Raw genomic sequence first — 15,119 nt, 5'->3', positions numbered from 1 at the left:
TCAGCCTGAGAGAGAAACACAGAAGACGAAGAGTTTCTACTGCTTTGCTTCATTTATTGATAGAGTCTGTAATACAGTGTTAAAATTACACTCAGCTTTATTTACAACAACGTAATCTGTCTGAGATCTGAGCACCACTGAGAAACAAAGCCAAGTGTACCATACTTTAAATATTCACTGCATCAGAACTTCACTGTCTCCAAAAAGTTAGTGTTTCCAAACGTTGGAATTATGAATTCATCTCAGTAATATCTGAATCTAATAATTTGAAAATTGCCATTCCAAATGTCTGAATTGGGGTTTAATGTTTTTGAAAAGTGATTCCAAATTCTGTAACCATATTTTTTTTTCACTATATTTAAAATTTCATAAATGTGAGTCAAATTTTTTAACAATAATTCCGAACTTCATCGATGTGAATCTGAATGATTGTGTACTTGGTAGTTCTTTAACCGTGATCCTCCTACCTGTGCACTGTGTAGGAACTGGAGATTTTGAAGCGGACCTGCTCTATCGCGCTCTTCACCAACGGGTCATCAGGAGTGATGGAGGGATGAACAACGAACTCCACCTGAGAGAAAGAGAGAGACACACAGATAAACAGAGAGAGATATTTTGATAAGTTGGTGTAGTTACCAGTCATTCATCACCAACCAAAGGCATCTGAAATGCATCTTTTTTAACGGATTTTAAAGGTGCAGTGTGTAAGATTTAGCGTCATCTTGTGGTGAAGTTGCACACTGCAGCCCAGCTGAATCTCCCTCCCTCACCCCTCCTTTTCCAAGCGTGTAGTAGAACCTACGGTGGTCGCCAGGTTTTCTGTCCTGATTTTGTTTTGCTTCTTTATGTTTTCTCTTCTTTGACGGTGATGATTCACCCTCTCGCTTTTTCTTGTGCTAAATAATAAGTCTGGTTCTCCATTTGTCAAAATTTGGGTTCTCAAACTTCTCACAACACACAAAATGGTCAGCAGCACCGGCAGCAACCACTGATTATTCTTCCTTCTACGTCTTCCAGCTGGAGCTACAGCGCCACCAAATTCAAGCTGCCGTTTCAGTGTTAACACTCAAAAGGCGCCCTCTAGAGCCAGAGTTTGGTTTGTCTGCTCCGGGCTGCTGTAGAAACATGGCGGCGGCAGCCTCTGTTGAAGAGGAGCCGCTCCATATGTAGATATGAGTGTCTTATTCTATGATAATGAAAACACAATGATTCATAGTTACAGCTGATTATACACTGATGAACACATGGCTGTGTTTACTATATTCCATTTCTGCTAATAGATCCTCCTAAATCTCACACACTGCGCCTTTAAACCATGGACTCCTAACTGAAGACTAAAGTGTGTGTGCTGGTGTTTACCTTCCTGCTGACCCCGTCCTGTATGACTGTGGTTCTGAACAGTTTCAGATACCCGTCTCTGGATAAAGAGCGCGTCAGCCTGACGATGCTTTTCTTACAGACTTTAGTGCTCACGCCGTCCTGCTTCTCCTCGTCCATCAGCTTCTTCTGTAGCCTAACATACATACAAAAGAGGAATTCAGGGACCTTTTAACTTCACAGTTCGTATCTCACATTTCTCTTTCACTTTCTTAAGAAGTTTAATGCACCAAATTAGTCATAATTCGTTTCTACATGAACATTTTTCAACCTGAATGGTGGAGCTAAACTGCTGTAGACTGAATGGTGGAGCTAAACCGCTGTAGACTGAATGGTGGAGCTAAACTGCTGTAGACTGAATGGTGGAGCTAAACTGCTGTAGACTGAATGGTGGAGCTAAACTGCTGTAGCTGAATGGTGGGGCTAAACTGCTGTAGACTGAATGGTGTGGCTAAACTGCTGTAGACTGAATGGTGGAGCTAAACTGCTGTAGACTGAATGGTGGGGCTAAACTGCTGTAGACTGAATGGTGGGGCTAAACTGCTGTAGACTGAATGGTGGGGCTAAACTGCTGTAGACTGAATGGTGGAGCTAAACTGCTGTAGACTGAATGGTGGGGCTAAACTGCTGTAGACTGAATGGTGGGGCTAAACTGCTGTAGACTGAATGGTGGAGCTAAACTGCTGTAGACTGAATGGTGGGGCTAAACTGCTGTAGCTGAATGGTGGAGCTAAACTGCTGTAGACTGAATGGTGGGGCTAAACTGCTGTAGACTGAATGGTGGAGCTAAACTGCCGTAGGCTGAATGGGTGGAGCTAAACTGCTGTAGCTGAATGGTGGGGCTAAACTGCGGTAGCTGAATGGGCGGGGCTAAACTGCTGTAGGCTAAACGGGCGGGGCTAAACTGCTGTAGGCCAAACGGGCGGGGCTAAACTGCTGTAAGCTAAACGGGCGGGGCTAAACCTCTGTAGGCTAAATGGGCGGGGCTAAACTGCTGTAGGCTGGCTGTTTTTGTAAAATTAAATAAGATTAAATAAATCAGTCAAATGAAGGGGGGATGTCTCACGTGTAAAGACCCTCGATGACCTTCAGGCTGCGGACGGCCTCTATAATGAGGTTTTTGCGTTTGAGCATCCGGTACGTCTCGTGCTGCTCATGTCCTCTTTTCTTCGCTGACATCTGGTGAAAACAGAGAGGAAAAAACTCTTTATGTTTCTATTTATCCATTTATAATTACACACAGAGAATTATTAAGTAGAAAAATGTAAAATAATATTAAAACACACATTTATAAAAGCATATACGTTCTCCTCTGTCTGTCCATAATCAGGCACAGTTCAGTTTTAGATTAACATTAAACATTACGCTACTTATGAATGTATATATTTATTTTTATATTAAACATGAATTCATTTTACGTTAAATATTATATATATCACAGTATCTTCAAACGTATAAAATAATATTAAATCTTAAGAAAATCTGCAAAAATGTCAATATTAAAATAATAAAATCTGAAAGGGAAATTTCATGTGATAAAATAATTTGGTGGAATTATTTTCCACATTAGCAACATCAAAGCAGAAGGCAGAATATTTTAAATAGAACCTCAATATTATTATAGAAAGTATTTAGCATCACAAAATTAAAAGGAGAAAAATTACATTTAAAATTTTAATATTAATTTAAATTAATCTACTTCAAATATTCAACTATTTATGCTTGAATTAAATTTGAATCCAAAATAGTAACCTTATATTATAACCTTATATTATATAACGTATTGTAAAATGTTATAATAGAATGTATATAAAAGGTTATAACCAAAATAAATTATAATACAACACAATGATGAATTAATCGCTCAGTACAAGGTAGAACGTTAGAACGTTAGAACTTCACTGATTCCACAGACCTCCAGCTCATCCACGACCTCCTCCACGACGGTCACTGTGTCATCGGCGGTTTCTGATTGGCTGAGGGGGATGCTGGGGGTGTGGTCTTGGGGAACCACAAGCGTATCGTCTCCCTTCCCAGTTTCGCTAGGCTCCGCCTCCTGGAGGGATTGGTCAGTCTCTTTAATGCGGGGAGGCGGCTTTTCTGAATAAAGTGAAAAGGCGGGAGGTCAGCTGAATATTTACAAGACAATCACGAAAACAGCGCCACCTGCAGTGCGAGAGAAATATGCTTGTTCTTGTGTTCGTTCAGTGGAAAACGGATTATTTATTAAATAATATCTTACTATTGCAGCTAATAACCTCAGTCTACAAGGCAACAAATCCCTCTTTTAGCCATTTCAGAGAGAAAGCATGGATACGGCCCATTCCACTGAAAGAGTTCAAACTTCGCTCTTGCAGTAAAAAACTATTTAAAAAATAATGAATTATTCAGATCTTAGGTATTTACAGTGATTCTGTTCTGATCTATTTAAACCCAAGACATTAATAGAGATAATAATAAGCTAAATTCTGTCCCAAACCCTAATCCCCAAATTTACACTTCTGAAAATAATATTTACAATTTTTTTGGTATTTTTTTTTATGTTGTTTATTTAAAAAAATATTTTATTTCTTTTAAAGTGAAGTTGAAAGATTGAGATTTGTCATCACTTTCATTTTTATATAAAAATACACTGCCTCACGTTTTCATGTCACTACCGAGTTTTAGTCTGTACGCGGAGCCTTGTTTTAGCCACGCCCCTGCATTTCAGAGCAGGAAGTGAGGCTGCATCCCTGTCCCTCATGGCCACATGGTGAGCAGTTGGATCCCATTGTTTTGAAGTAAATGAGTCCCAAAGTCTGAAAATCAGTGTGGAACATTAAGACTCATCATATTTTCTGCAGTTCAGCACTTTTTAGTGTTTTAATGATAAATATGATGATTTTCTGTGTGAAGAGCTGTTCAAAGCTGTGTTTGCTGGTCATGAACTGCTGAGTTTCTGAGCTCAGAATGAGCTAAAACTGACACTGAAACAGTCACTACTGAAACAGACACTACTGACACAGTCACTACTGAAACAGACAATACTGAAACAGACAATACTGAAACAGTCACTACCGAAACAGACACTACTGAAACAGACAATACTGAAACAGACAATACTGAAACAGTCACTACCAAAACAGACACTACTGAAACAGACAATACTGAAACAGACAATACTGAAACAGTCACTACCAAAACAGACACTACTGAAACAGTCACTACCAAAACAGACACTACTGAAACAGTCACTACCGAAACAGACACTACTGAAACAGTCACTACTGAAACAGTCACTACCGAAACAGACACTACTGAAACAGTCACTACCGAAACAGACAATACTGAAACAGTCACTACTGAAACAGTCACTACTGAAACAGACACTACTGAAACAGACAATACTGAAACAGTCACTACCGAAACAGACACTACTGAAACAGACAATACTGAAACAGTCACTACCAAAACAGACACTACCGAAACAGTCACTACCGAAACAGGCACTACTGAAACAGTCACTACCGAAACAGACAATACTGAAACAGTCACTACTGAAACAGACACTACCGAAACAGCCACTACTGAAACATTCACTACCGAAACAGACAATACTGAAACAGTCACTACCGAAACAGACAATACTGAAACAGTCACTACTGAAACAGACACTACTGAAACAGACAATACTGAAACAGTCACTACCGAAACAGACACTACTGAAACAGACACTACCAAAACAGACACTACTGAAACACTTGGTACAGTTTGGGTCGCGTTATGATTGTTCTGGTGGTGACAAAAGGTGCAATCATTATTTTTAATAAAATAAACTCGATTAAGGTGTAGAATCACCAGCCTGTTCCAACTGAGATGTTTACATGGACGTATCCTATTCTGATTGAGCTATTAGTCAGATTAATAACTGATTATCAGGCTGCATGTAAACATGGCTACTGTTACAAAAATGGTAGCTTAAAACTTACTTAACTTATAATGGAAGTCAACGTATTTTTTTTTCATTTTGGAACATTTCTATTGGCCCATTCATCATAAAATTTTAATGCAATATAAAATGTAACTAGAATTTTCAAATTATGCAAAACATTTATAACTGATAGTGATAATGTACTTTTTTAAAAAGTAAACAATCATTACCTTTATAACGTATCAATAAAGACGAATCATATTATCTATTACACCTACATACAATACATTTATGTAAAACATTAATAGTGCTTTTTATTATTTGTATGTCACCAAATAAATGGTTAACAATTCAAATAGCACTTATTAATGAAATCACTCCACTGAAAAACAATTAAATAATTATTAACTATCATTGACAAACTATTAGACAATAATATTTAATTTTATATTATTAAGATAATAATTTGCTACTGTGGGTGCCTGTTATAAAAAAGGATAACTGATTTATCATTTTAGATCTACTATCACAAAGCAAAATAAATGAATTCATTCTAAATAATAACAATCTTAACAAGGTCTAATCAAACGATTCTGTAATCTCATCTCCGTTACTCACTCCTGAGCGGCGTAGAATGTCTGGGAGTTGATGCTCTCTGGGATCCTTTCTTGGTTGATTTGCTTTTCTTCCCAGCTTTTCTCTTTGACCTCTGTCCTTTGTGTGCCTCCTCTCCCTCCTCCTCTTCCTCCTCCTGGGGGTCCTGCTCGGTCTCCGGATCATTACGGAGTGTATCATCCTGGTCCTCAGGGTCCGGACAGGGTCTGTTTCTGTCGTCCGTACTGTCGTTCTTGGGCACTCGAAGCTTCTCGCTGCGTTCGCGCTCTTTGGCGAACCGCAGGTTCAGGTTGCTCTTCTCCACAAACAGCTTGCTGATGTACTTCGTCGTCCTCTGCCTTCCTTCGTCCTCCATGAATCCCTGATGGAGAGACAGGGAGCGTTACTGAATTTCACAAAAATCATGAAATATATCAGCGCAGTCGCACACAAACCTTGCATCTCCATTTTTGTCATTTTTGACCTTTTTTGCCTAATTTTACAACTTACTGCCTACAAAATTACTTTATGTAGTAACAAGCAATGGAACTTAGCTCAAAAAAATAATCTGACTGAAAGATTCACTCAGTTAAAGTACTGAACGAAACCAGTTAATTTACTTATCACATTAAGTCATTTGCTTAGTTTGAACTGACAAACCATTTTTTACAGACAAATAATTTTCCCTTCAGTAATTCAGGTTTTCCACAAGGCGGCGCTGTTAGCACTCAATTTCAAAACAGGAGGCAAAATAGTTTATTATCTAAAAGCAAGGCTCCATGTTATTTAATGAGTTTTATCAGTTCTTTCTGAAAGGATACAGGCTGCAGACAGTAGGCACAGCAGGGGGCGCTACCAAACTGAGAAACGTCTTTGGGAGGACTTGTTTTTTTCCAACACCTTCAGCCTTTGCTTGCTTATTTATATGATATTTATATTACAGCTCCAAGCTAAACCACTTCGGAACATTCTGAACGTTTGTTTTTTAGCGTGCAAGTTACCAGATAAACTACCATAAACTCCAGAATCTAACCTGCGTCACATCTTAGAAACCTACGCTAAGAAGGCTTGGGAAGTGTTCTAAATTAATGCAGTTAGAAAAGCTAGAACAGCGCTACAGTCTACTCGAGCACTTGGACCTCCAGCACATGCAACTATACTGCTGCACCATACAGCCCTACAGTCTGTGTTACCTTAATCATGTTGTTCCTCTCCAACACCTTGCAGACCATACGGCTCTCTAGTTTTCCGATATTCAGCCGTCCTCGCAGTACAGACTGGGAAATACCCTTAGGACCAGTCGCCACCACTGCATCGATCAATCACAGAACAGAGAGAAAACAGGAATCAATAACCAACCAATCGCAGCACAGAGAGAAATCAGGGAACAATCATCAACCAATCACAGAACAGAGAGAAATCAAGAATCAATAACCAACCAATCACAGCACAGAGAGAAATCAAGAATCAATAACCAACCAATCGCAGCACAGAGAGAAATCAGGGAACAATCACCAACCAATCACAGAACAGAGAGAAATCAGGGAACAATCACCAACCAATCACAGCACAGAGAGAAATCAGGGAACAATCACCAACCAATCACAGCACAGAGAGAAATCAGGGAACAATCACCAACCAATCACAGCACAGAGAGAAATCAGGGAACAATCATCAACCAATCACAGCACAGAGAGAAATCAGGGAACAATCATCAACCAATCACAGCACAGAGAGAAATCAGAATCCTCAGACCAATCACAGCACAGAGGGCAATCAGGGAACAATCACAGACCAATCACAGCACAGAGAGAAATCAGGGAAAAATCACCAACCAATCACAGAACAGAAAGCAAACAGGAAACGATCACCGACCAATCACAGCAGAGAGAGAAATCAGGGAACAATCACAGACCAATCACAGAACAGAGAGAAATCAGGGAACAATCACCAACCAATCACAACACAAAGAGAAATCAGGGAACAATCACCAACCACACAGCACAGAGAAATCAGGGAACAATCACCAACCAATCACAGCACAGAGAGAAATCAGGGAACAATCACCAACCAATCACAGCACAGAGAGAAATCAGGGAACAATCACAGACCAATCATGCGCGCGCACTGACCGATCTCATAAGCCTGAGTCAGCAGATCCCGCTCGATGTCGCGAGCCTGAGCCTGGACGTTCCTCTTAACGGGGCCGTCGCCTTCTTCATCATTGTTCTCATCGTCGTCGTCATCGTAGGTTTCTTTTCGAGTGTACGGCCTGAGGAGCTTCAGGCAGCGAACCCGGATATCTGTACCTGAGAGCCACAAACAACCAATCACAGTCTCACAAAACACAAGTCTCTGAGGTGTGAGTCAGAGTCAAGTCTCTGAGGTGTGAGTCCGAGTCAAGTCTCTGAGGTGTGAGTCCGAGTCGAGTCTCTGAGGTGTGAGTCCGAGTCGAGTCTCTGAGGTGTGAGTCCGAGTCGAGTCTCTGAGGTGTGAGTCTGAGTTTAGAGTCCCTGAGATGCAAGTTCAACTTGAGTCTTGAGTCTCTGAGGTGTGAGTACGAGTCGAGTCTCTGAGGTGTGAGTCCGATTCAAGTCTTGAGTCTCTGAGTCGAGTCTCTGAGGTGTGAGTCCAAGTTGAGTCTCAAGTCTCTGAGGTGCGAGTCCCACTCGAGTCTCTGAGGTGTGAACCAGAGTTGCATCTTCAAATCAAGTCTCCGAGGTGTGAGTTGGAATCGAGTCCCGAGTCTCTCCAAGTCCTAGTTGAGTCTCAACTCTCTCAGGTGTGAGTCTGAGTCTTGAGTCCTTCAGGTGTGAGTCTGAGTCTCAAGTCCCTCAGGTGTGAGTCTCGAGTCCCTCAGGTGTGAGTCTCGAGTCCCTCAGGTGTGAGTCTCGAGTCCCTCAGGTGTGAGTCTGAGTCTCGAGTCCCTCAGGTGTGAGTCTCGAGTCCCTTAGGTGTGAGTTTGAGTCTCGAGTCCCTCAGGTGTGAGTCTCGAGTCCCTCAGGTGTGAGTCTGAGTCTCGAGTCCCTCAGGTGTGAGTCTGAGTCTCGAGTCCCTCAGGTGTGAGTCTCGAGTCCCTCAGGTGTGAGTCTGAGTCTCGAAGTCCCTCAGGTGTGAGTCTCGAGTCCCTCAGGTGTGAGTCTGAGTCTCGAGTCCCTCAGATGTGAGTCTGAGTCTCGAGTCCCTCAGGTGTGAGTCTGAGTCTCGAGTCCCTCAGGTGTGAGTCTCGAGTCTCTCAGGTGTGAGTCTGAGTCTCGAGTCCTTCAGGTGTGAGTCCGAGTCGAGTCACAATCAGAAGTCGAGTCTCAAGTGTCCGTTAGGTTGAAATGTCGGCTAAGCGTTAGTGAAACGTTACTGTTATCCGCGGCTCCAATACTGTAGGGTGTGCACTGACCTCTCTTGGTCTTGCAGGGTCCAGCTTCAGGGTTCAGCTCCTGCAGGGGGATGGTCAACACACTGACCATCTTCGCAGCCTGCATGTACTGATAAACACGCTTGAACGTGTGCTCGCCCACCTGCTGCGGAAAGAAAGACACACCCACTCAAACAAGGCGCAGCATTAGCATCCTGCGTTTACATGAGTGCCTGAAGTGATTAAAGTGTGTTTCCCACGTCCCAAACGCAGCGGATCAGCTAAGACCTGTGTGGTGTCTGGAGTTCTGCACAGCTAATGTAGCTAACAAGTAAACAACAGTGTGGTGATTCAGGCATGCAGTTAGCATCATGCTAACTGGTGGGATAAGCTTCCATTACTTGTTAGCTACATTAGCCTCGTAGCTCCAGGTGCGGCGCAGGTACGTTTTTCGTTCATTAAAGAACAAACAGTGTAAATGTTCCCTCAAAGGTACTACAGTGGTTCTAAGGTTCAACGGTGTCCTTTAAATCAGTGTTTCCAGGTGAAAAGTTCGTATTTGTACCTTTTCATAACCGAATGCTTTAAACAGAACAGTAAAATAAAGTCCTGGAGACGAGACGGGGTGTGTGGAGTCAGTACAACAACACGCGTTCACTAATATGCCGTGGTTCTCACCAGCTGTTCACGCAGTCTGAGCATGATGCCGATGTTGTTGGGCAGCTCTGAGAGGAGGTTGGAGGTCGACTCCATCAGGATATCATACTTACTCCTCCTGAGGAAGAGTGAGAAGGAGATTTCAGCAGAGGAGAACGTCAGAGTCATAAACTATACACTCATTACTCATTATTTACCTTCTTAACCTCAACAGATGCTATTTATTCAATATTTTATAAATATTACAGTTATTACAATGAGTTATTCAGCATCTACTATGAATTATTCAGCATCTACTATGAATTATTCAGTATCTACTATGAATTATTCAAATTATTCAATATCTACTATGAATTATTCAGCATCTACTATGAATTATTCAGTATCTACTATGAATTATTCAAATTATTCAATATCTACTACGAATTATTCAGCATCCACTATGAATTGTTCAGTATCTACTATGAATTATTCAGCATCTACTATGAATTATTCAGTATCTACTATGAATTATTCAAATTATTCAATATCTACTATGAATTATTCAGCATCTACTATGAATTATTCAGTATCTACTATGAATTATTCAAATTATTCAATATCTACTATGAATTATTCAGCATCCACTATGAATTGTTCAGTATCTACTATGAATTATTCAGCATCTACTATGAATTATTCAGTATCTACTATGAATTATACAGTATCTACTATGATCTATGGAGTTATTATTACTGAGTATATGAATATCTCTGCGTACCTGTCGACGTGGAAGCGTTTGAGCAGCAGTAGTATAGAGTGCTGTCTCACTCCAGTCGGTAGCCGCACTACGTGTGACTGCATGGTGATCAGACCGTTTCTGTCCAGAGATTTTCTCAAATAATGCACCTTCCCTGCGTCCAACCTGACCAATCAGAACACAGCAATCAAACATCAGCCAATCACAGCACTCAATATAGAATGCAGTGTTCTACAGTTTCTCATTAGGCTGAATGAATAACCGACTCTAAATGTAGGTATTGTGATATAAACTGAGTCTGTTCTATAGTTTCTCATTAGGCTGAATGAATAACTGACTCTAAATGTAGGTATTGTGATATAAACTGAGTCTGTTCTACAGTTTCTCATTAGGCTGAATGAATAACTGACTCTAAATGTAGGTATTGTGATATAAACTGAGTCTGTTCTATAGTTTCTCATTAGGCTGAATGAATAACCGACTCTAAATGTAGGTATTGTGATATAAACTGAGTCTGAGTCGTACTTGAATGATGAAATGTGGAGGTCTCTCTGAATCTCCCCCTGCCAGCGCGCTCGGCCCAGTCTCTCCAGGATGCAGTACGAGAAATCGCTCAGCTTCAGCTCCGGGTTTCCCTCGTCTCCAATCAGAGCGCGGTACCGGAACTCCTGAGACGCCACTATCACCAGCTTCTCCCCATACCTAAACAAACACATCAAAAACAAACAACAGAGTAAACAACCCTGAAAACAGACAACAGATCACACAGGGCAAAGATTTTAAAATTCTTTTATATTTTAACGATCAAATGATGAATTTTATTTACTATTTTATCTCCTATGGATTATTCAGTATCTACTATGAAATATTCAGCATTTACTATAAATTATTCAGTATGTACTATAAATTATACAGTGCCTACTATGAATAATTAAAATTATTCAGCATCTCCTATGAATTATTCAGTCTCTACTATGATCTACACCATATTAGTGTTACTGAGTAGATATGAATATTTAGTAGATACGAGTCTTATTTACTGTAGCCCCGCCCCCTCCTCCCCCACTCACTTCTTCTGCGCCTGTTCCAGCGTGAGGACAGGTGTGTGCTGGCTGGTTCTGACCAGGTGAGTGATGTCCTTCCTCTCTCTGTAATAAGGACAGGAGCCCTGGACGCCCTGCGGATCGTCCACCAGCACGCTGACCGGATACGGGTCCTCAAGCTGAGCCTTAGTGTCCAGAGGACGAACATCCTGAATCCCCGTCTCAGGATCTATATCAGAAAATCTGGGGACAGGGAGACAGGAGGACAGAGGGATGGGGACAGGAGGACAGGAGGACAGAGGGATGGGGACAGGAGGACAGAGGGAGAACCATGAGTTCTATATAGAACCATCTGCAAGCTTAAATGGTTCTTTGCATGGTGAAATGGTTCTTCAGACTGAAGAAGAATGTGCTGTAGATGGAGAATGTGCATAGCACCAAAAAGGGTTCTGCTGTTGTGATGATGTCAAGCTTTATACAATAGCAGAACCAGAACTTTTTGGTGCTATATAGAACCGTATACAACACATTCTCCATCACTCTGAAGAACCATTTCACCATGCAGAGAACCATCTAAGCATGAAAAGGGTTCTTTGAGTGTTCATGGTTCTGATTGGAACTTCTGTCTTTACTAAAGAATGCTTAAAGAACCATAAGAGTGTATAAAGAACACACCTGTACACACTTAAAGAAGAGGGTTCTTCAAGGGTTCTTTAGTAAAGAAAATGGTTCTATGTAGAACCATGAACACTCCAAGAATCCTTTGCATAATGAAAATGGTTCTTCAGATTGATAGAGAATGTATTTTATAAGGTTCTATATAGAACCTTTTTGAAAAGGGTTCTTTATAGCACCAAAAAGGGTTCTTCTACTGTTACAAGCTTGACATTGTCACAACAGCAGAACCCTTTGTGGTGCCAAGAACCATCGTTTCTAACACCGTACAGGTGTAGGTACATACCTGTCGTACAGGTGTAGCGGAGCTCGGGCTCGCGGCAGCAGGTGGAAGGTGACGTCCGGGCTGCACGCGAGCACGTTCCACAGGTACTGCTGGACTCGCAGGTCCAGCTGCAGGGGGAACGCGGGCCGGCGCGTGCTGAGCCGGAGCCACAGCGTCTCCAGGGTGACGCCGTCCAGACCCTCCAGACTGACCTCATCCAGCAGAGCCGCGAGCGGGTCCATCATCGATCACCTGATCAATCAGCGCATTAATTAATTAATTAATTAGAAACATAAACAACAGAGGCTGAACTACACACAGCGGACCCGCTGCTTCTTCTGCTGAGGAGCTACAGCGCAGCGCTCGCCTACTGACCCCTACCGGCGACCACTGGCATCGACATGAAAAACGTTTATAAAATAAAATTAAATAAAATAAAATTAAATAAAATAATCACAACGGAGATGAGAGAAATAAAAAAGAATAAATAAATGAATAAAATAAAACGATGAATATAAATACATTAATTGCATTCACAACGCAAGAAGCATGTCTGATAGATAAATAAATAAATAAAAATAAATATTCATCAACAACACGAGGAGAGAATCAGAGAAATACAACAATTTTATTAAATAAATAATAAATGGCATCAGACAATTAAAACTAAATAAAATCACTTCAGAGAAACAAAAATAAAGACGTGATTCAATAAACGATACAGTAACAACCAAATACAGTGAGTTTCATGAGCAGCGCGTAATCAGACTGTGTGCTGATTAAACTGAGACTTTAACACTCAATAAATCTGATAATCAATCATCTGAAAACGATCCGGTTATTATTTACATCTTAAAACGAACGGACTCTTAACCGCACAGTGATAAAAGTCCCCTAGCAGTGTGAGGAGTAATAAAAGTCCCCGGCAGTGTGAGGAGTGATAAAAGTCCCCTAGCAGTTTGAGGAGTCATAAAAGTCCCCGGCAGTGTGAGGAGTGATAAAAGTCCCCGGCAGTGTGAGGAGTGATAAAAGTCCCCGGCAGTTTGAGGAGTAATAAAAGTCCCCAGCAGTGTAAGGAGTAATAACAGTCACGAAATGTCACGTCATTAACTCTTAAAAAACTGACATTAGTTATTACTAACTGTAATAAGATGGCCAGTTTAGTCTGAAATAAATGGCACAAAAAACATTAAAATAAATACTGAAGTGGATTTTTTGTCAAAGCAGTGTTTAATTTCATTTACAGAGGGCAAAAAGTTTGATTTCTTCACATGAAACTGTTTAAAATTACCATGAAATGACTCATATATATTCTAGACACATTTAAAGGTTTTTTCAAGATATTATACACTTTCCTTAGTTCAGCGGTCAGCTCTTTTACTGCCCTGTTGTGGCTCCACAGCTGAATCAGATTTGTAGGTAAAAATAAAATAATCCTCCTTTACAGTAAAATAAAGCTCTGCTGATCGTTCAACACAGTTTAACAATAAATGGTCTTAAATTAGAACTGCTAATTCACCCTTTAACCCTGAAGATCAGCACTGACTGCTGGTCACCATAGCAACACAGACAATAGTCTCGCCTAACTAGTAGCTAACAAAACGGTAAAGAGAAAGATTTAAGATGAACGTCGATAATTTGGAGATGAATGGACTGATTTGTGTTTATAATCACTCCACCTGGTTTCCTGATACGTTTAATCTGCAACGAGAAACTGACAAACACTAAAAAGTCACGAGGCTGAAGTCAGTTTCTTATTCAACAGCTACTTGTTCAAATTCTCCTGTTCCACCTTAAATGGTGTAGCAGGTATATCCTGGCCCCTCAGGTACCATTTAAGGTGGAACGGGAAAATTAGAACAAGAAGCTGGCGAATAAGAAGCGACTTCAGCCTCATGAAAAGTCGAACATTGAGGGACATTTTACAATTAACTGTTCTACTTTTGGAAAAGTTTCCTGTCAGAGATGTGAGAAAAGCAGCTATAGCTGAGCTAATAATTAAAGCAGAGCAAAGCAAGTCAGCGTTTTAGTTTGTATTATATTTCTCATCTATACTAGAACATCAGCACATACTGAGACATATTTACAGACAAGATGGTAAAACGGACATAAAATTTTGTGGCTCCCAAAATTGTGACAACATTTTGTCCAAAAGGACAAAATGGATCTTCTTAACATTTGGCTTGCGACCTCTGAACTAAATGAAATAGAAACTTCCAAATCAGTTTTATTTTAGTTTATTTATTTATTTATTTATTTTATTGCAACAATAAGAACATGAACAATCACAGGTAAAGTTAAAACGTTCAGCGATATAGATGATCATAAAAACAGCACATTAAGTAAAGATTCACAGCTTAAATAAATATGTTTATGATAAACTGCTATGAGGTAATACATGTAATACATGCAATACCCACAATTCAATAGTACTATGTAATATTAATTTGTAGCTTTAAATATGTAGAAAGATAGGAATAAATATTGATAACCTTGCTGAAAGACTC

General features: G+C 40.5%; 1 protein-coding gene across 1 annotated transcript in view; it reads right to left on the bottom strand.

The window, feature by feature from the left end:
* LOC118797907 (general transcription factor 3C polypeptide 1-like) overlaps window positions 1-12,940 on the bottom strand; it is a 40,601-nt gene extending 27,661 nt beyond the window's left edge. The window contains exons 1-14 of the mRNA XM_036557204.1: window positions 12,634-12,940; window positions 11,700-11,915; window positions 11,155-11,331; window positions 10,651-10,794; window positions 9,912-10,008; window positions 9,276-9,399; window positions 8,014-8,190; window positions 7,075-7,190; window positions 5,906-6,263; window positions 3,293-3,477; window positions 2,444-2,556; window positions 1,360-1,513; window positions 468-571; window positions 1-5 (exon numbers count right to left, since the gene is read on the bottom strand). The exon at window positions 1-5 is cut by the window's left edge and continues 135 nt beyond it. Coding sequence (XP_036413097.1) covers window positions 1-5; window positions 468-571; window positions 1,360-1,513; window positions 2,444-2,556; window positions 3,293-3,477; window positions 5,906-6,263; window positions 7,075-7,190; window positions 8,014-8,190; window positions 9,276-9,399; window positions 9,912-10,008; window positions 10,651-10,794; window positions 11,155-11,331; window positions 11,700-11,915; window positions 12,634-12,857 — 2,194 coding nt within the window. The 5' untranslated portion in view covers window positions 12,858-12,940. The remainder of the gene's footprint in view (window positions 6-467; window positions 572-1,359; window positions 1,514-2,443; window positions 2,557-3,292; window positions 3,478-5,905; window positions 6,264-7,074; window positions 7,191-8,013; window positions 8,191-9,275; window positions 9,400-9,911; window positions 10,009-10,650; window positions 10,795-11,154; window positions 11,332-11,699; window positions 11,916-12,633) is intronic.
* Window positions 12,941-15,119: the final 2,179 nt, after the last annotated feature.

The sequence above is a fragment of the Colossoma macropomum genome, unplaced genomic scaffold (genome assembly GCF_904425465.1).
Source record: "Colossoma macropomum unplaced genomic scaffold, Colossoma_macropomum, whole genome shotgun sequence".
Lineage (NCBI taxonomy): Eukaryota > Metazoa > Chordata > Actinopteri > Characiformes > Serrasalmidae > Colossoma > Colossoma macropomum.
Note: the sequence above shows the minus strand (reverse complement) of the source record. Positions and strands in the feature narration are given on the sequence as shown.